Source organism: Rhinatrema bivittatum, chromosome 2, assembly GCF_901001135.1.
Source record: "Rhinatrema bivittatum chromosome 2, aRhiBiv1.1, whole genome shotgun sequence".
NCBI lineage: Eukaryota > Metazoa > Chordata > Amphibia > Gymnophiona > Rhinatrematidae > Rhinatrema > Rhinatrema bivittatum.
Genome location: NC_042616.1, coordinates 492,677,725 through 492,699,769, shown reverse-complemented (window position 1 = coordinate 492,699,769; position 22,045 = coordinate 492,677,725). Strand labels below are relative to the sequence as shown.

General features: G+C 43.6%; 1 protein-coding gene across 8 annotated transcripts in view; it reads right to left on the bottom strand.

The window, feature by feature from the left end:
* The window catches only part of LY86 (lymphocyte antigen 86), a 45,313-nt gene extending 24,697 nt beyond the window's left edge, over positions 1–20,616 (bottom strand). The window contains exons 1-4 of one of the 8 annotated variants that reach the window (XM_029590603.1): positions 20,411–20,616; positions 10,008–10,128; positions 2,460–2,546; positions 310–320 (exon numbers count right to left, since the gene is read on the bottom strand). In XM_029590603.1, the coding sequence (XP_029446463.1) occupies positions 310–320; positions 2,460–2,546; positions 10,008–10,068 (159 nt within the window). In that variant the 5' untranslated portion in view covers positions 10,069–10,128; positions 20,411–20,616. Of the gene's footprint in view, positions 1–309; positions 439–2,459; positions 2,547–10,007; positions 10,129–12,552; positions 12,618–20,410 lie in introns of those variants that run through there. The other 7 variants (XM_029590605.1, XM_029590604.1, XR_003854700.1 and 4 more) reach the window with 7 other exon arrangements.
* Positions 20,617–22,045: the final 1,429 nt, after the last annotated feature.

The following is a 22,045-nucleotide window of genomic DNA, read 5'->3' as shown; positions in this document are numbered from 1 at the left end:
TTAAATATAAACTTTTTTATTGTATTTAACACTAAATAACAGTAAGCAATATAAGCAAATTATTTACAGCAGCTAACAGCAATCCATGAATTAGGTATTTAAAAATTTATTTTAATATAAAATCTGTTCTGAAATAACCACATCAGTGGGTGCAGGAATGTCTAAAACAGGTGTCAGAGCTACTCAGAACAAAGATAAAACAATGGACATTTACTTCTATTTAGTATAAACCCATTTTACACTGGTACATAGAAGGACATTATGTGAAAAGAACTTAAAAATGATTCCATAAAAAGAGCAGTGACTTGCCTCCTTTTTTTCTTCCACAGAAAGAATAATATGTAGATGTTTGTTCGCAGAGAGGGTAAGAGAAGGAAAACAGTTTCAGACTTTGTTTGAAGATACTTATTTTAAGAACAAGCTGTCTGATATCTCGTCCTGATAAAGAGGAAAACATAGTTTAGTAAAATATTTTCTTTTTTTCTTCCACCATATTTTGGATTGTACATGTGTAAATTCCAATAGTAGTCATAGGAGGATTTAGGCATAGACAATGGAAGCAACTATCTCTGGTGCCACATTTTGATAGCAGCTGGAATGCCACCGCCTCCATCCAGGCCTGCGGCCTCAGTCCTCCTCCGTGGGCCTGACAGCAACAGCAGCAGCAACTCAAGCATGGTCGCAAGCCCTCTTGCGGCTCCACCCACTCCCACGGGTCTTGCTGTTACCATGGAAACATGTGCAGAGGATGGAGGTGGGCTGAGAGGCCGAGTGCTTAAGGTTTCTTCAAGGAGTTGCTGCTGCTGCAACCAGCAGAAGAGGACAGTGGCCACAGTCCTCCCCTCCTGCCTAATGATCTCTGGAGGTGAGAATGGATGCAATAAGTTGGTCAAGTGGAAAGGGAAAGATCTGGATGGTGTGATCCAAGGAGCCACCACCTCACCCTCCATGATGGTTTTGGGGGGACTTCCCCTGCACCTTCCAATGATTCAGTGATTTTTTTCTGGGATGGTCCCCCACTCCCTCCAATGACTTTCTGAAAGGGAAGGGTTGACAGGGACATCTCCCCACAAGTCCAATCACTTCTGGGGACAGAGAGGGCTGCCCTCTGCCTATGGACACCCAAGTTTAAATCTGGCCCTGACTCATAAGGTTTATGATTTCAGACAGAAAGACGAAATTTCATAGCTATAATTTATAATTACCCTTTGATGTCAAAGCACTACATGTTGACGTTTGTTGCTAGGAATACATTGACTGTAAAGTTAATTAAGCCCTTTATGATAGACTTGGTGCTGGATATAATAGAGACTCCAACAAAATGTAGCGTGTAAGAGTAAAATATACATAGATTCCATGGAAATGTGGAGACACACCTAGCAGCTATAGTAAGCTGGATTCAAGGGAAAAAGGACAAATTGAAGAAAAACGGAGATACAAGTGAAACATCAAATACCTATTAATTAAAAACATTTAGCATCTTCATTTTCAAAATAGTAGGGGTAAATTTTCAAAGGCTTAAGAAGAAACCAAGTGGACAAACTCAGGGGTTGAATGGCTGAATCCTCGTAAGTGGATTTTCATGCTTCTATAAATATTCACACACTTTCACAATGAGAATATTTTTAGCTGTAGTAAAAAGAGGCATTTCTGTAGGGGAGGGAGGGCATGACTTGGGGGATAAAGTTTTGAATGCGTACTCATGTAGTAGACACGTGTGCTGCGCATTATAGGCTGGATTTTAAAAACTTATGTGCGTAAAAACCCGGGGTTTACGCATGTGGCCGGGCCTTATGCACGCTAGACAAATTTTTAAAGGGCCCAGCCACGCGCGTAAATCCCCGGGATGCGTGTAAGTCCCGGGGCTGGCTAAAGAGGAGGTCTGGGGGGGGGGCGGGGTAGGCCAGGTGGGTTGGGGCAGGGCCATTTGCTGCTGTGCCGGGGGATCGCGTGCTGGCAGCCTGCTCGGAAGCAGGAGAAAAGGTAAGATAAATTTGGTGGTATTTAGGATAGGGATAGGGGGAGGGCAGGATAGGGGAAGGGAGGTTAGGCTAGGGGGTTGGGAAGTTTCCTCCCAGTTCGCTCTTTAATTGGAGCAGACTGGGAGAGAATTGGCGAAGGCCCTGATGCGTCGCCGCACGTACCTGCAATAGTCTACCCCCCCTTGCATGCGCCAACCCGAAATTTAATATTCTGCGCTCGCCAGCGCGCGCATGTCATAAAATCGCACATCCATGTGTGTGTACCTCTTGAAAATCTACCCCTATTGCTTTACGTGGTGTAAGTGTACACACCTAGTTTTAGGTGAATAATAAGTCAATTTTCAAATGCAAAGTACATGAAACCTTGTGTTTGAATACCGGCTGGATTTGTGCAGGTTAAAAAGTAGGTGCATAGAGTGCCAGTCATCTACTGAAAAATTATGCCTTTATTCATATGCGATATATAATCTTACTTACTCAAAAGCAGAGCGAGTTTAATATGCAAGACGTCAGGTAGAACTTTGGTGCAGGGCTCCATGCTAAAACCAATATCTTGCAATGGATCTGCAAAAAAAAAAAAAATTACAATTTATGATTTGTGTAAATAAGAGATGAGTGAAAATAATTTATTGCATCCTGAGATGCCTATGATCCTGCTGGTTGATTATTGTGTGATTGTACTCTATTAACTTCACCCATACCTCATAAGTCACTCTCACTGTGAGGATTACACTAACAACAGTCACCCTCTTAACCAAATCATCTACCTCTATATAATACCACAGTGACATTGTCCCCTTAAATATTTCTCCATTATAACCTCCAAAACCTATAAAACTTGTAATCCCTGTTGACTCAGAAGTTTAGCAGTATGTTCACCAACATCACCAGAATTCGAAACTCAGACAGCACTACAAAGGAGATTTCCATGTTCCCCTGGCAGAAAATATGACCTCTCTTCTTGTCTTCTAAAGACATAAGCAGACGTCTTCAATGGCGTCACTAATGGACAACATTTTGACAATTTTCAGCAGTCTGATGAGGAAATTCAGGTATCTGAGATGGTGTTATGAAGTCTTGTAGAGGTGATTGACAAGTTAGGAGTGCTATTTTACTACTGGGGTATTTTACTACGCTTGCTATGAGAGAGAATTCAGTTATGAAGAAGACAGGTAATATGCATTGTAGATTGCAGCAATATTATCCAAAAAAAACCCAAAACAAAACATCAGGCACATCCTAGCTTGCTTTGTTCTGCTTGTTATGTTTTTGTAAAGAAGTGAACCCTGGGCCGTGATGAGAGGTGTATTCACTGTATTGCAGAAACTCAGGGACTAGATTAGTGGTATGAGTGGCACAGGAGGTTTGTGTGGGGACTTGGGGATGGAGGGGGCTGGAAGGACTCAGGAATTGGTAAGAGTGAAAGAGCGTGGACTCAAAGACTAGATTGGGGTATGAACAGTGATTGTAGTTTTTAATTAATTATTGGCTTGTTGCAGTTTCTGGTTCGGATTTTGTCTGCTTGTTTCTATTTATGTTTTATGGTCTCTTTATTTTGTATTTTGTGAGGGTCTGCTTGTGTTTCTCCTATGTGACTGAAGTGAGATATTCTGCTAGCACGTAGTTTCACTGTAGGGATCAGATGGAACCTTGGTCTGACCCAGTATGGCATATCTTATGTTTTTATGTTCTATGTTCTTATGGCCCTGTTGGGCCCATGCTCCTTCCACCCCAATCTCCTTACAAATTTGTAAAAATATGCCGGGATCCAGTGTCTCCCCCCAAGCCCCTTTCCCAGTTCTCTGCATAACAAATACTATTGCTGCCACTGGGCCCTTCCCTTCTTGCCTCCCCACAGTTTAAATATCCAGTACCACATCTCCCTATCCCCTGACCCCAAAAAATCACTGTGGGGAGGAGGATCAGAACTTACCTGATCCTGGCAATCTCCAGGACAACCTCTGCATACACTGCACTGGAAGTGTAAACTATGCACAATTTATGATTCCAGACTTAATTAGATGGATAAGTGGCTGAATATCCCTAATTTACCATTTAGATGGATAATTCGGGAATTATCCATTGAAATGGCTTCTGAATATGGACCTCCTAATGTTTTCTCCCATTTTTCTCTTTGTGGAGAAAGTACTACTAGATCAATATTCAAAAGATTTACCCATCTAAAACTGAGTTTTAGGTGGGTAAATCGTACCTGCTCAAAATTCCCCACTTTACCCTGGCTAATTTGAGTGGGCAGCATCTTTACCCACACTAATATAGCCCTGTTGCACTCTTCATTTTCTCTTCCCACATTCCTCACCAGTTCTCTAAGCAGAGGAGCAGGTCCTGGGTTTGATTTACAGTCGATAACAACATCTGCCTTCCCTTTTCTGTTCTTCGCAATTAGCACCAATGGTGCCACCACCCCTCTCACTCCTTACCAGGAAGAGCAGCAAGGGTGCTACTCGAGAAGAGCACAATTTATAACATATACAACCCTTTGAACACTGTGCATGATTAGAACAGTGTTTCCCAACTCTCTTCTGGAAGCACACCTAACCAGTCGGGTTTTTAAGATTGCCACAATGAATATGCATGAAATAGATTTGCATAACCTGGTTTACAATGTATGCAAATCTATCTCATGAATATTTATTGTGGATATTTATTTATTTATTTATTTATTTATTTATTTATTTATTTATTTAAAACTTTTCTATACCAACATTAGTGTACAACATCATACCGGTTTACATTTGAACTGAAAGGTAGGAAAATACAATGAACAGGGGTAGGGGATATCCTGAAAACTGGTCTGATTAGGCGTGCCTCCAGAAGAGGGTTGGAAAACACTGGATCAGACAAGCATGTAACCTGGAGAACATTAACGTAAATAGAATATATTATGCAATGCACAAATGAACAAGAATATTTATAGAAAATTAAACATATGAGCAGTAAGAAACAATTAAGTACTTTCAATATATTACAACAAAAGCAAGTTGTAATATTCTATTCTGACCACTAGAGGTCAACAATTCTGAGATAAATCAGATGTTAGTCTGGTGGTAACAATGAATGCAATAGGATTTAAAATATCAGATGCTGTTCACCAACCAGCCATCAGATGGTGCAGTAGCATTGACAGTAAAAATCTCTGTAGGTGAGGCCTGACAAAAAATACCACAAGCTCTGTGAGGATAGTTGAAAGGCCATAAGCTTGCTTCCCTGCTGTGAGCATTTCCTCTAGTAATTGGAGCTCAGCATACAGAAGTGTATAGTGAAACAAATAAATGTTTCTGGCAACTACACAGTCACAGATGTCTTTAGATCTCTTGGATTGAAACTCAGTCTGTTGCAGTTCATGCTTTAAGCTATCTAAAACCGATTGAATGGTACAGGTTCAAATTCACATTGGAGATTAAGGTCCACACTGATCTGTCTCTGATCCTGCAGATCCTTGGATGATTCATAGTAATTTCTGGTGAAAGAAAGTCCAGGGATGTAGTGTCCTCAAGTCTCAGCAACACAAAATATGGTGATATGGTACTGGTTGAAACTCTCCCACTGACAGAAATTATAGAGCAAGTCCCACCTTTTAAACATGCAGTTTACAGGTACCATACTATCAGTCACCTTGATTATAGGGAGGTTTAAAGATTTTGTCTTTATTGCACACACATTCAAACCCAGGGCTCTAACTGGTAAAAGGCTGAATGAGTCAGGCAAAATCCAGGAGCACACAGCTGTGCTTGGCCAGTCCTTGCTCCTAGCCCAAACAGTTTTTTCTTAAAATGAAAAAGTTCTTGTTCTCTCTCCCCTCTTTCTGACTGGGACTTAGTGTTGCGATCCTGGTTGCGGGTCCCGCACCCGGGATCTTACCTTCTTCGGGCCTCTCGGCATGCCGCAACATTCCCTGACGCTCCCCGGGCCTTAGCAGGCCTTCGCCGCGGCGGCGTCCCCATGCGCACACAAGGGGCTCAGATTTAAAGGGACAATGGTGGGAAAAATGCCAGCAGGGTATTTAAACCCCAGCTGCTGCTTCAGATCTTTGCCTTGCAACAAGGTTCACTCCCTGGAGTCGTCAAATTGCAGTTCCTGATTCAGCCTTGTTCCTGATCCAGCCCTGTTCCTGATCCTCTTGGCTTGTCTTCCTGGTTCCTGACTTCGGTACGTCTTTGGAGTTCCTGTCTGCTGCCAGCCCCGACCTTCGGACCATCCTTACGTTCTGCTTCTTGGCCTCCACTGTGACTTCCGGATTTCACCTTGGACTTTCCTCTCTGGGAGACCACACCTAAGTCCAAGCAGCTCGGGTCCCCAAGGGCTTATCTCGGGGGGACCTCAGGCTTCCAGTGGTGAAGCTCCTGGTTGGTCTCCTGGCTCTGTTCCACCTCCTGGCCACGACATCTTCTGTAGACTTCTTCTCAGCATTCCTTCAACATCCACTGGCTGGCCCAAGGGTCCACTAACCATAACAGTTTGCAAGGCCATGAACCTGGCGGATATCTCCGGACTACAGGCCATTTCTGGAATGGCACAACAGCTACAGCAGCAGCAGCACTGTCTGGACATTCTGGCAGCCACCATCGAGCGATTGGCTAATTGCTTGGACTCCAATCCACCGGAGGCTCCCTCGGTTCACCCTCCGGTTCCAGTTCCTGGACCGGCTGCTTCCACGCAATTTCTGGCTCCACCCCGATTCTCTGGTGATGCCAAGCACTGCCGGGGGTTCCTAAACCAATGTTATATAAGGTTCTCCCTTCTTCCGACTCAGTTCCCGTCTGATTCAGTAAAAATTGCTTACATCCTCCAGCAATTTTTGCACAACTTCAAGCAAGTGTTTGACGAGCCAGCACGCCACTCCACTGCCACCATGGAACTCCTACAGCTGCGCCAGGGTTCTCGGTCACTGGCAGATTATGCCATCGAGTTCCGCACTCTAGCTACAGAGTTGGGATGGCGAGAGGACAGTTTACGCGGTATTTTCCTGGAGGGATTGTCCGTTCGCATAAAGGATGAACTAGCAGCCAGAGACCTTCCAGATGATCTCAACAACCTGATTGATCTAGCGGGTAGAATCGATCGCTGGCTTCAACAGAGGGCTCTAGAGGTTAGACCGCCCCGGAGGCATGTCTCTCTGGCCCCGGCTTTCTCCAGGTCTCTGATGTCCTCCACAAACCTCAATCAAACCCTCATACTGATTCTCCTACAGATGAACCCATGCAGCTGGGACGTAGCTCCTTGACTCCGGAGGAAAGGAGATGAAGTTGAACATGGGGCCTCTTCCTGTACTGTGGTGGCAAGTGCCACTTTTTGGCCCAGTATAGAGAGTGTTCGGAAAACACAAAAGCCTAAGTATCATAGGAGAGCTGTCCCTAGGCTGCATCAACCCTGCTCCTCAATGTACGGTCCCAGTAACCCTTGAGTATCCCGGAGGGGCGTTCTACACGCTTCGCATTTATTGACTCAGGAGCAGGAGGGAACTTTATCCTGTCCAACTTCGTACAACAGCTACAGATTCTGGTTCTTCCTTGTAACCCACCATTGCGGATTACTTCCATTCATGGCACATTGCTCTCGGGGTATGTTTCTTCTGCCTCGACCACACCAGTGACCCTCTGAACAGGAGTCCTTCATACGGAGAAGATCTACTTCCTGGTCTTGGAAAAATCCGTCCACCCCATCATGTTGAGGTTACCCTTGACTCCAGAAACACTCCCCTGTTATCCATTGGGGCACCCTACAAGTCGCAGCCTAGAGTTCGAATTGTTTTTCGTCCTGCTTGCCAAAGTTGCCTCGGCCCTGTGTGGCATTAATGACCACCTCGCTCACTACTTTCCCAGTATGCAGAATTTGCAGACATGTTTTCCAGAGAAAAGGCTGAACTTCTACCACAGCACCGACCGTTTGACTGTGCTATTGATTTATTGCCTGGTACAACTGTTATGCCCTTCAGGCTATGTAATGCCCCGGCGATCTTCCAAAACTTGATGAATGGAGTACTCCGGGAGATGCTACAACTCATCCATCATTGTTTACCTAGATGATGTCTTGATTACTCTAAAGATGTGACTACTCATCATCAGCACGTGAGACGGGTCTTAAGATCTTGAGAGACAACCGTCTCTGCGAAATTGGAGAAATGCTTGTTTTGAGAAGGAGTCCCTTCCATTCTTGGGCTATATTGTGTTGTCTACTGGATTCCTGTTGCGTCCGTCGCTGCTCGACGCCCTCACTCCGCCCTTTTTACCTCTGTGGTGACTCCCTCCGGGTCTGATGGACTGCTAGCTGCCGTGAAGTCTTCTTGCCATCTCTTTCCGGCATCCCCGGACCGGCACGATGCTGCAGATCCGCCATGTTCCTGATGACGTAGGGCGCGCACTCCGATGTATGTACCACCAAGGGCGCGAACCTCGGGGGCGTCCCCGAGATGACGTCATCCACTTCCAATATAAAAGGTCTCAGTATTTGCTAACAGATCAAGTTAGCAAGGATTCGTCCAAGCTACTCTGCCTCCTCGAACTTACCAGGGGTACCCGCTCCTCGGGGGCCTCGCTCTCTTTTCTTTATTTCAGATTGCCGATACGAACCGGTCCTCGCTCCTCGAGGGCTCATTTTCCTAAACACTCTGAAGATTCTCTACTGCCTGGAAGCTATAGCAGATACAGACATTTGTGAGTTATCTTTATTCAGTTTGCTGATAGGAACCGGTACTTCGCGACTCCTCGAGGGCCCATGTTCCTATAAACACTCTGAAGATTCTCTACTGCCTGGAAGCTATAGCAGATACAGACATTTCTGAGTATCTTTTATTTCAGTTTGCCAATAGGAACTGTTACTCGCTCCTCGAGGGCCCATGTTCCTAAACACTCTGAAGATTCTCTTCTGCCTAGAAGCATTGCAGATACAGACACCTGTGAGTTACCACTGCTCTTTCAGAGCTTTCCCTGAACCAGGACTACTCGCTCCTTGAGGGCCTAACCCTTTCCAGCTACTGAGCTTCTTAAGACCTTATTGATGTAGTTGTCATCTAGTTCTGGCTATGAACACAGCATACCCTGTCTACTCATTATCTATAGTTTTCTCTACAGCTCAACCCCTGGATCGTGGTTCCAGTACCTGAGGGACCTTTAAACCCTGTCCGGGCATATCTGCCTCACTACTGCCACCTCTGGTGGTTCTACTACCTGTCTAATAAAGATATCTGTGTCTGTATCCATACTTGTATTTTCCAGGGCCAGCTCTTCCATTAGGCGGGGGGGGGGGGGGGGGGGGGGGGGTGTGGCACTAGGGGGTTCTGCTATGCATAAGAACTCAAGACTCTGCCCTAATGATTCTATTGGCAAGTGTCCAATCTCAGACAGCAAAGAACAGCCTTCTGCTCCCTGCTTCAGTCTCTCCTCTCCCAAGCAGCATGCAGGTAACAGGAAGATGGGGGTGAACCTGGAGCAGACTGAGCCAAGAGCAGAGCAGAGAAGAGCCACTCTGTTCCCTAATCCAGCCCCTCCCCCCGAGCCATTCAGGGACCGAAGGAAAGGGGGTGAGCCTGGAGCAGATATTGGTGAGAAAAGAAGTCTTTCTGCTCCCTAATCCAGCCCCTCCCTCCGTTGTATCCCCATCCCTCCTGTCCCGCAGAAAACACGAGGGGACATGAGTGGAATGATGAGACTGGACTAGAATGAATGTTTTTTTCTGTATATTTCTAATTTGTGGTCACTTCTCTATTTGACGAGGGTTTTTCTGTGTTCTGTATGTCTAGCCAACATGAGATATTCTGCTAATGTATAACTTCTGTGTACTCTAGCTTGTTCTGTTTTCCCAATAGGAGGTCTGGTGCTCATAGTACATTTGGATTTTTATCCTGCCTTTCCTGGTACAAAATTTCTCTTCCCTAAACAGTTTACAGTTGCAGAGAGCCTACCAGGAGTATATGATTTCACCAAAACAGGGGAGAAACAGAGTTAAGGGGGGAAAGAGGAATAGCTACCCCATGAGGGAGCCTGTAATGGTGTGCTCCCATCCTACCATAGCCACCAGTTTGTGTTGTGGAATCTTGAGTTGCTCCTTCCATGGACAGCATGTCCATGACTGCCGCTTGGTTTTGTTTATTTTTGAGGAAGGGCTCTGGAATCTTTAGGGTTGAGACCTGGGTTCAGAAAGGAGACAGAGAATGTTTACTCGATTAAGGACCATGTTTTTCCGAATTTTTATTTTCTCTTGAAAAGAGAGTTTTTCCACCCTCCTCATCTCATATTTTGGTATTCCCAATGCATTAAGGCTTTCCTTTTCTTTTACTATTTGTCCTCTTACACAGGGACTAAGGCTTTTTGTTTCATATCCAAAGGATCCTCTGTCAGTGTCATATCTTTCACTGATAGAGGACCAAAGGATCATCAATATTCTCATGGAGAGATGAGACTCGAGTCATCTACAGGGAGGAGTGAAGTGGGGAAGAAAAAGATTTTGTGGACCCTCTATGAGGTTTACTTTCACCTCAAAGGAGATAACAGGAATAGAGGCGTGATTCAGGTGCCCGTCAGGTACTATGAGTAGTAAGGAGGAGAAGAATGAAGAACTACGAGAGAGGTAGGAGAATTGGAATATTGTTATTAGAACCAACTAAATTCACTGAAGAGAAATCTCTTATCAGTTGGGAGAGAGGGTAATCCCACCACCTGACTGGACAGGAGAATTATTAAATTTGGACAATTGCCATTCAATTAACATCAGAAGAAATTGAAGTTAAATCTAAGAGTCACAGATTTATTACAAAATAATATCAGATTTTTTACATCATGTTCTGAGACATGAGAACTGTAAAGAACTTCCATGAATTACAACATTCATCAGTAAAAATTGTGCAGGAAACTATATTAGCTTCTGGCATGAATCTTGCTGCTATCTAAACTTAACTGATCATCAGTGCTGTACACAAGATCTTTACAGTGAAATTTAAGTAATTGCAATGCACAGGACCTGGAAAATGATTCTCTTCCACTTCCCTCTTCTGCTCAGGAAACCATGGACACTCAGATGAATTTACAGTTTGGGCAGATTTAGCTTTTAAGAGAATTTGAGGTGTGGTCCATGATTATTAGCCCAGGGGTTAAGAAAATAAGAACATGCTATACAGGGTCAGACCAAGGGTCCATCAAGCCCAGCATCCTGTTTCCAACAGTGGCCAACCCAGGCCATAACAACCTGGCAAGTACCAAAAAACTAAGTTTATTACAAGTTACCATTGCTAGTAATATCAGTGGCTATTTTCTAAGTCAACTCAATTAATAGCAGGTAATGGGCTTCTCCTCCAAGAACTTATCCAATCCTTTTTTAAACACAGCTATACTAACTGCACTAACCACATCCTCTGGCAACAAATTCCAGAGTTTAATTGTGCGTTGAGTGAAAAAGAACTTTCTCCGATTAGTTTTAAATGTGCCACATGCTAACTTCATCGAGTGCCCCCTAGTCTTTCTACTATCCGAAAGAGTAAATAATAGGGATGCGCAGACAAAAAGTTTATTTTCATAAGTCCATAAGTCGAAAGGGGGGGGTCAATTTCAGTCAATATGGACATATGGAGAATTCCATAAGTTGAGTCTATGTCCATACGTGCACCGATTCCCTAAATAAAAATTTAAACCCCTCACCCTCCTTAATCCCCCCCCCAAGACTTACCAAAACTCCCTGGTGGTCCAGCGGAGAGTCAGGACGCCATTTCTATATTCCTTTGCGAGGAGCACGTGACGTCGGCGTCACGTCGGAGTGACGCGGACGTCACGTGATTCCCCGCGCGTTCGCTCCGGGACACAACCGGACACAACCGGAACTTTTGGCCAGCTTGGGGGGGCCTCCTGACCCCCCCAAGCTGGCCAAAAGTTCCGGTTGTGTCCAACGAGGGTCCGGTTGTGTCCCGGAGCGAATGCGCGGCGAATCACGTGATGTCCGCGTCACTCCGACGTGACGCCGACGTCACGTGATTCCCCGTGTGTTCGCTCCGGGACACAACCGGACACAACCGGAACTTTTGGCCAGCTTGGGGGGGCCTCCTGACCCCCCCAAGCTGGCCAAAAGTTCCGGTTGTGTCCAACGAGGGTCCGGTTGTGTCCCAGAGCGAACGAGCGGGGAATCACGTGACGTCCGCGTCGGGGGACAAAAAACAAAATGGCGCCGGCGCTACCTTTGCCCTGTCATATGACAGGAAAAAGGTAGTGCCGGCTCCATTTCTACAATGCACCGGAGGCCCGAGAGTAAAAGATCACACCGGGACCCCCCCCACTGGACCCCAGGTAATTTAAGGCATTTTGTGGGGGGGTTCGGGAGGGTGGGGGATTTATTTTAAAGGGTCGGGGTGGGTTTTAGTGTTGTTTTAGTGTGCTGGTTTTCCCGCCCTCCCCCTTCCCCTCCCCCTTCCCCCGATTTACGATTTTTGACGATAAATTGGGGGAATTCCTATTAAATATCGCCTCTAACGATTTTTGACGATTTAAAATATATCGGACGATATTTTAAATCGTCAAAAAACGATTCACATCCCTAATCTGAGGCAATGGGAGAAAATGCGACTTACTCAAGGTGACAAGGAGTCTCAAGAGGGGAAATGGTTTCCTTATTTCTCAGCTCCACTCCTTTTCCCTGCTGGGAAGAATAGTATTGCTGTTTTATTTAGGTCTGGTAAAATACTTGAAGTGTTTTCTTTTCATAGATAGGGTCGTTGCTTTTTGAGTTCTGGGAATTAGTCCAGTTTTGGTGTGGCAGGTTTGTTCTATAGGTTCTGAGTGACTTTTTTTTTGCAGAGTTTTGTCTTAATTCATAGCATACCCAAATAACAATGTAGACCCAAGGGGGGTGATGCAATATGTAACTATAAGTAATAAAGAGCAAAAATAAATCTCTAAAACTTTATACAAGGAGAGGATATAGCAATAACCATTGTTTATTGGCAATTATTCCAAATAGTGCTCACTCACAATGCACTGTGATATTAAAATTATTATGAACCTGAACAATAAAATATCACAGAGATATTCAATAGCTAAGTAACTATGGACATTAATTCCCTTTATGCAAGCATCCCCCAAGAGGAGGTGCTTTTGATAATTGAACAAACATTTGAGTTGAGAACTAGACCCCCAAAAAGTACCTACTTTGTTCATTTTATGGTTGTCATCCATTGCTTTAAAAAAGAATTATTTTGTCTTTGACAATACATTTTACCAACAAATATCTGGAATTGCAATGGGTACCACCATGGCACCTTCGTTAGCTAATCTTCACATGGCGGCCTTTGAAAAATCATGGATTGATTGCTCTCCATTTCTTGCTAATATCAAGATATGGAAAAGATATATAGGTGACATATTCATGTTATGGAATGGCACTATTGCAGAACTCCACTCTTTTCATAAGAGGATCAATAGTTGTAATGACCATATTCAGTTTACTCTACAGTTTGATTTGTTGAGCATCAATTTCCTTGATGTAGTTATTTACAAAAATGAAGAAAGGGTTTTGATTACCAGATTATAACTACAGTTTGTTAAAATATGATAGTGCTCATCCACAAACACGGAAGGACAGTTTACCTATATCGCAGTTTCTTAGAATCAGATATAATTGCAGTGACAGTGGCGATTATAAGAGGGAATCTAGGATTTTAAGTGCAAAATTATGTGAGAGAGGATATCCATACAAATATATCAGACAAACCTATAAAAGAGGATTATACTGCAGTCGTAATCTTTTACTCAATAGTAATCCCAAGAATGAATCTGAGTCTGATGTATTTACTTGTATATTGCATCATGCGACTATTTCAGACAAACTATCTAGGATATTGGAAAAGAACTGGAGATTATTATCCACCGTTCCTTGTATGAGAAACAAAAGAATCATGTTCGCCTATTCAAGAGATACCAATTTGAGGGAGAAAGTTTGTCCAGCTATGTTACCAGGGATTTCTATGAATCAATCTGATCTGACTGTAAGTAAAATTGTGGGTAATTTTAAGTGTGAAATCATGCAGAAAACAGATTTTTTTCATAAATCCTTTTGATCACAAAAGATACCATATTAAAGGTTTATTTAGTTGCAATAGTAATTTTGTCATTGCCCTTGTCCGAAAGTGTATGTAGAGAAAACTATCAGATCTGTTAAAACCAGAATATCTGAACATCGCAGTTGCCTATGGCTCAAAAAAATGACTGCACCATTGGTTGCTCATTGTTTGCAATACAATCATGAATTCAGGGAACTGAAGCGTATTACCTTGGATGGATTAGTTCATCACCCTAGAGGAGGTAATCGAGATTTGGCACTTTGCCGTATAGAGCAGAGATGGATCTACAAATTAAACATTGTTGAACCTTTTGGGTTAAACACAGTAGCAAAGAGTGGAACTTGTTCCTGTGAATCATAAAAATAGATTCATCGTATGGTGAAATATTAAATGAGAAAATGATTTACATGTGTATATTACTCTGTGATTTCATCATATAAAAACAATTTATCACCTCAGAGGAGGTAATTAAGATCTGTTTTTTTGCTGTATGGAGCTGAGATGGATTCACATATTAAATAATGTTGAACTTTTTGGGTCAAACAGCAGCATAGAGTGGTACTTATTTCTATGAATCATAAAAATAGATTTCTTGTATGGCAACAAATTGAAAATAATAGATATATATATCATTTTTATAATCTGTGATTTAGTTGTATAAGAATAATTATAGTATTATCATTTTAGAACTATGAGAATTAGCCTATTTATAAAAATGCATGCTGATTGGTTATCTCTTTTATTATGTGCTGACACTTATATGTCAATGCCACTGTGTCAGACGATGGTGATTTTGATTAAGAATTGTACGCAGTCACAGCTGCAATAGGGCGCCATGTTTGAAGATGCCGTATAAGCTACTTTTGCCAGTTTGTGGTGATGTGATGCTCATAATACCAGCTAAAAAGTGAGTATGTATATTTTATAAGGGGGAGTTACGCCTGTCTAAGTTGTACAAATAAATTTTGTGAAATGTTATTCTTGTTGTAGAAGTTATGAATAAAGACGCTGGATTAAAAGTGAATGGTGAGTCACATTGCCAAGTAATTCCTGCCATAGAACGGTGATCAGGGAGATACTGGATGAGAATTTTAATTGTTTCCAGTATAAAACGGTGACCGGGGAGCAGTGTTTTGTGAGATGCTGGGCAGAAAGTTTTATTGTGTTCCACCAGGACCAGTACAGTTTGAGAAAGCGACCAAAGGTTTGAACTGTCTTTAACAATATTTTAGAAGACCATCAAACGTGGGACATCGTTTGTCTATACAAATATGTTGAAGGAAATTTTGCAATGTTCTATATAAAGGACTCTCTCCTGAGAGCTGTTAAATTGTTTTGGCAGTTAAGATTTAAATTCTAAATGTGAAAGAAATATCAATAGCCAGGTACATGTAAATGATCCTGATGCAGTTATGTGAAACATGACAACTATATAAGCTTTAGTTTTTGATAATATCACATTATGTGAGATCCCAGCAAAGGATCCTGTGTATACAATCAAGTAATTTCATAATATCTGCAAAAAGTACTTAGCTATTGAACATCTCTGTGAGATTTTATTGTTCAGGTTCATAATAATTTTTATATTACAGTGCGTTTTGTGTGTGTGAGCACTATTTGGAATAATTGCCAATAAACAATGGTTACTGCTATATCCTCTCCTTGTATACAATTTTAGAGATTTACCAATCAGAAATTGGATAACTGTTTGTGCTGTTTTTTTCTCTTATTACTTATATTTACTTCATAGCTTGCCTAGTAATGGAGGAATTTGTGTCAGTGTTACTGACAAATGAATCTGAAAATTTTTTGCATGGTGAGTAGTAAAGGGAATTAATGCAGCAGGTGTATTGCAAAAGTGTGTAAATGGTCCATATGAAATAGAGCTAAAGACAAACTAATTGACAACAGCAATTATGTATTTCCAGGTTTTGCAACACACCTGCTGCATTAATTAGTTTTATAGTGTGTTTGCTTGTCACTCCACACCCTTCTGTGGCTTTGAGTAGTAAAGGGAAACATCCTAGGTCAGTCCTGCCAGCAGTTCATTTTAGAGATTACCTTCAGACAACGCGGAATAGATTTCTTTTAATTTATACATTTTGAGGTCCATATTCAATAGACCGGTTAGTGAACAAATTATCCAGCTAAAGTTAGCTGGTTAACTTGTCCCATGTATTCAGCAGGATAAACGTCCTGCCGAATACACCAGCTTAAAGTTATCCGGCTACCTATGGACGGATAACTAAATACTTAACCGGCTGTTTGAATATAGCCTGGTAGGTTTTTTAGTTATTCGCCTTGTGAGGCCGGATAACGTGCTACTTAACCGGATATCTTTAAAAATTATCTGGCTAAGTAGTGCTGTCATCACCCAAGAAGATAAAGCATCAGCAGGGCAATCCCCTTCCTCCCCTTTAAAAGCATAATACTAAGGTCCTGTTAGGCTGAGATTTCCAAGCTGTCCCCATCCCCCCCAAAAAACCTTTTTAAATACTTAGGGAGAGGCCAGCATTGTACACTGGCCCCAATTCTCACTTACAAACATAATTGGGCTGTTTCTCCCACCCACCCTACAAGGAAGAATAGTGGTGCCTGCCCCTCCCCCCAACCTCCTGACTCTCCTCATCTAACCCAATACCTTTTTTATCCGAGCTGGGAGTAAGGAACCCTCTGCTCTGCTCCTGATGCCTTCAGCGCTGCTCTGACAGAGGCAGCATCAGGAGAATAAACTTCAATGTAAGCTTATGCTTCCAGCGCTGCTTCTGTCAAAGCAATGCTGGAGGTGCTAGGAGAGGGGTAGAGAGTCCCTCATAAATGGCTCGGATAAAAAAGGTAAGAACATAAGAACATAAGAAATTGCCATACTGGGTCAGACCAAGGGTCCATCAAGCCCAGCCTCCTGTTTCCAAAAGTGGCCAAACCAGGCCACAAGAACCTGGCAATTACCCAAACACTAAGAAGATCCCATGCTACTGATGCAATTAATAGCAGAGGCCATTCCCTAAGTAAATTTGATTAACAGCAGTTAATGTACTTCTCCAAGAACTTATCCAAACCTTTTTTAAACCCAGCTACACTAACTGCACTAACCACATCCTCTGGCAACAAATTCCAGAGCTTAATTGTGTGTTGAGTGAAAAAGAACTTTCTCTGATTAGTTTTAAATATGTTGCCTGCTAACTTCATGGAATGCCCCCTAGTCCTTCTTTTATTCGAAAGAGTAAATAACCAATTCAAATCTACCCATTCTAGACACTGCATGCAGGAAGATCACAACACCCCTGGTGTCAGGGTTAGGGCACTGTGTGCAGGAAGATCACAACACTCCTGGTATTAATAGGGATAGGGCACTGTGTGCAGGAAGATCACAACACCCCTGGTGTCAGGGTTAGGGCACTGTGTACAGGAAGATCACAACACTCCTGGTATTAATAGGGATAGGGCACTGTGTGCAGGAAGATCACAACACCCCTGGTATCAGGGTTAGGGCACTGTGTGCAGGAAGATCACAACACTCCTGATATTAATAGGGATAGGGCACTGTGTGCAGGAAGATCACAACACCCCTGGTGTCAGGGTTAGGGCACTGTGTGCAGGAAGATCACAGCACCCCTAGTATCAGGGTTAGGGCACTGTGTGTAGGAAGATCACAACACTCCTGGTATTAATAGGGATAGGGCACTGTGTGCAAGAAGATCACATCACCCCTGGTATCAGGGTTAGGGCACTGTGTGGACTATGAACCAGGAGACCAGCGTTCGAGTCCTGCTGTCGCTCCTTGTGACCTTGGGCATGTCAGTTTACCCTCCATTGCCTCAGGTACAAAAACTTAGATTGTAAGCCCTCTGGGGACAGAGAAATACCTACAGTACCTGAATGTAAACCAGTGTGATATCTCGATTGAGATCAAATGTCAGTATATAATGATGTTAGGTAGGGATGTGAATCGTTTTTCAACGATTAAAATTATCGTCTGATAATTTTAATATCGTCTTAAATCGTTATAGAACACAATACAATAGAAATTCTAACGATTTATCGTTAAAAATCGTTAAATCGTGTTAGTGCGCACTAACTCCCGTTAGTGCGCAATAACAGAAAATGATACAAATTGACACTTTCCAGGTCAGTAAAGGTCAGTTAGGAATGAATATGTGTTCCTATTGGCTGCCCTCTTATTTATTCATGTTACCAAGGTTCCAACTGAGGTGATGGTTGGGGGGATGGGAAACGGAAACTGTTGGTAGTTGACAAAAAAAGTAATGTTATCAGTCAATATGACCAGAACTTGTGCCCTATTCCTGATACCAGGGGTGTTGTGATCTTCCTGCACTCAGTGCCCTATCCCTGATACCAGGGCTGTTGTGATCTTCCTGCACACAGTGCCCTAACCCTGACACCAGGGGTGTTGTGATCTTCCTGCACACAGTGCCCTATCCCTATTAATACCAGGAGTGTTGTGATCTTCCTGCACACAGTGCCCTAACCCTGATACCAGGGGTGTTGTGATCTTCCTGCACACAGTGCCCTATCCCTATTAATACCAGGAGTGTTGTGATCTTCCTGCACACAGTGCCCTAACCCTGACACCAGGGGTGTTGTGATCTTCCTGCACACAGTGCCCTATCCCTATTAATACCAGGAGTGTTGTGATCTTCCTGCACACAGTGCCCTATCCCTATTAATACCAGGAGTGTTGTGATCTTCCTGCACACAGTGGTCACGGTGGTCCTTTTGTGGAGCAGGTAGGTTGCGGCGACGATGTCATCCAGGGGGCGGTCCTCTCGGAGAGGGAGGCACAGCTTGGCCTAGGTCGGCTCTAGATGGTGTGCTCCTGACCCCGATTGGTCTCATGCCGATTGCGGGGAGCGGAGGAAGTGTCGGCCGGCACACGAGGGAGCTTGCCTGGACATCAGGGCTGGTGCAAAGAGGGTGTCTGTGGTTGCGGTGGTCCTTTTGTAGAGCAGGTAGGTCATGATGATGACATCATCTGGGGGCGGTCCTCTCAGGGAGGGAGGTGCGGCTTGGCCTAGGTCGGCTCCAGATGGCGTGCTCCTGACCCCAATAGGTCTCACGCCGATTGCGGGGAGCAGAGGTGGTGTCGGCTGGCATACAAGGGAGCTTGTCTGGAAGTTGGGGCCGGCACAAATAGGGTGCCTGCGGTTGTGATGGTCCTTTTGTGGAACAGGTAAGTCACGGCGATGATGTCATCCGGGGGGTGGTCCTCTCGGGGAGGGAGGCGCAGCTTAGTCTAGGTCGGCTCCGGACGGCGTGCTTTGCACCAGTTCTCAAAGGGAAGGTACCGGCAGACTTTCCATTTGAGCTATGGATAGTTATGGGAACTTTTAGGGGAGATAATTTTCAAAAAGCCCCTTTTACTCAGGTAAATTGGTGTTTACCTGCTTAAAAGTCCTGGGAGGGGTGGTAGTGGTGTCATTGTGGAGGGGGAAAGGAGGAGGAAAGCGAGTTGTGGCCTCTAGGCCAGAAAGTTAATGGGGAGATGACAAAGCTGAAGGTTCACCTATTGTGCCTAATACCCTTGCACCAGTCCTATATTATTAAGAAATTGAAACTACAAGCCCCCTGCATGCAATGAGAGGAAAGCCAGGACTGGCTCAGCCTCTGCCTGCTGACATGGAGCTGCATAGTAACCATGCTTATGGTAGGGATCTAATCTAATGCTAATGTCAACGAGATACACAGCCACAAGAATTGCCCCTTGTGTGAAAGACAGAGCAATGCAGATTCAGGGTCACAATGTTAACCAAAGTCTCCCCCTTCCCCCCTCCAAAATAAAATGCCAGACTGCAGTAAATGTTTTTCCATCAACAAATGAAATATCACTTATTGTCCTAAATACTAGACATAAAGGAGGTCAGCCTAGCAGCAGAGCCTACTAGTATGGCTTAAACACCCTCATCATTGTTGTTGAACTGAGGCTGGTGGCAAATAAAGAGGAACTACAGCAACACTTCCATCCTGTGACTTAGGGCAAATGGCTAGCTCAGCCTAGGGAAATACAGATGTCAAGCCTACGGAACTCAGAGCTATTTTTTTGTTTTCAACATAATTGTTTCAATTGCTGGCAGTCTGTGCTTTTGCCTCTCTGTGTGACATGTAGCCTCCTGTGCATATTATTACTGGAGCTTTTAAGCTGCTTTGCCAGATCTCAATGAATTGAAATCACAAATTTCTAATTGAGTGACCAGGGTAAGGAGCAAGACACCCTCAGCAAAGAGGCAGGGTTTATTGGCCCCTCAGCCATTTCACAGCTCTGCAAGCAGTCAATGAAAACGTACATATCTTCAGGGACCACTTTCAGTCTATCCTAAAAAAAAAAACCCAAAAAAGGTTTAAACAAACTCACCACAACTTCTATAATAGACTTTCAGATCCGACTCTCTGCAGACTGTGTGCGAGGGCCATTCCTTGCTATCAGAGAAAAGAAAAAAGATATGAACTGCAACAATAAAGTTCTTCATCTTGTGACGGACTTTTTATTTTCTTCTGATCTGGCGGGCAGGTTTCACTTCCTTATTTGTGTGATTGTTATAAGAAAGAGAAGGTAACCCCTCCCCCATGCTGTTCTGTGCCTGGCACAGCATAAGGTCTCTCCCTCTCTGGTATCACTGTTTGCAAAATCAAGCTGTTTGCCTTGGTACTGAACAAAAAGTGCTTTAAAGCCATGGACGTGCACCGTGTGGGGAGATTTGTTGCGTGCTGTGAAGGGTCTGATTGTTTAATCAGAGGATTTTTTTCCCCCTTTGGGCACAGAATGGGAGAAAAGTTTGATAATAATATTGATCTCTCTCTACTCAGAGTAGCTTTTACCTCAGCAGTGTTCCCCTGCTGATGTAAAAATTACTCTGTTGTGCGTAGAGATCAATATAGTCCAAGAACATTGCGATTTTCAAAATGCAGATGGCAAAACAAGAAGTCAGTAGGCACTGGCAGTAGCCTGCTTCTTTTCTGATAGTCTTCAGGACTTGCAGCTGCCAGCCATTACTTTTGACAGCAGCGGTGTCATTCTTATGATCAAAATGTAGTAAGAGTGTCAGATGAATCTGATGAGCTGCCCCTTCAAAGGGGGTCCGCTGCAACAGGCCGCTTCTTCCGGAGATCTGGGGAAGAGGATAGGGGGATGTTTCCACGGGGAGATCTGCAGCGAGGGTGCTGATATTTCTGGCAGAAGTCAGGATTCCAAGAGGTGGGCTGTGATGGGGGCATCAGCACTTCCAACCAGGGTCAGATTTACCTCTTCAGCGTCCCTAGGCATGGGAAGGTCTCCCTCCAAAAATGCAGTGACAGGGGCGCTACCTCCTCCACAGGGTAGCACTCTCTTTCATGTGCCATTCATCTTAAGAAACGTCCTGTTAAAGGCAGAGGGGGTTGGGAGGGGGGGGGTGCCAGTAGTGATTCTACAATGCTCTGGATACTGCTGGCCCACCCCTGAGCCTTTATAGGGGTGGGTCTGACAGGACACTGCTGATCAGACTGAGCAGCATTTAGAAGAAACTAAGAAAGTGATGCTTGTGGGCAGAAAATACAAGTTTTTCTGGATATTTCTCATACGATTCAACTATGGAGGAAGCAGCTCCTCAAGTTGAAACAACAAATGTTAGCCATAGGGACTACATTTCTCTCTCATTTCCTTGCAAATGTATTATTATTTATCAAAAAAAATAAGTTTATATTTTCTAACCCTTTACATTTGGAAACTTTTCTTAGGGATAAGAATATGGTTAAGCGAGGTTTCTCTGCAACCGTAACCATTGATTTATTTAATAGGTGACTGATGGAGTGATTTTTGGCAGGCCTGCTTAGTTTTACTATTTCTTTTTCTATTTTTCTTATCTCTCCCACTGTTTTCTTTCTTCTCTAATTAAGGAGACTTGATGTGAAGTGCAAATTTTTTTTTAATAAGATTTTATGTTTTTCCTTTTTGTTATTTCTTTTTTGTATATTCATGATTGCTCGATATTACTTCTTTTGGTGTTAACGA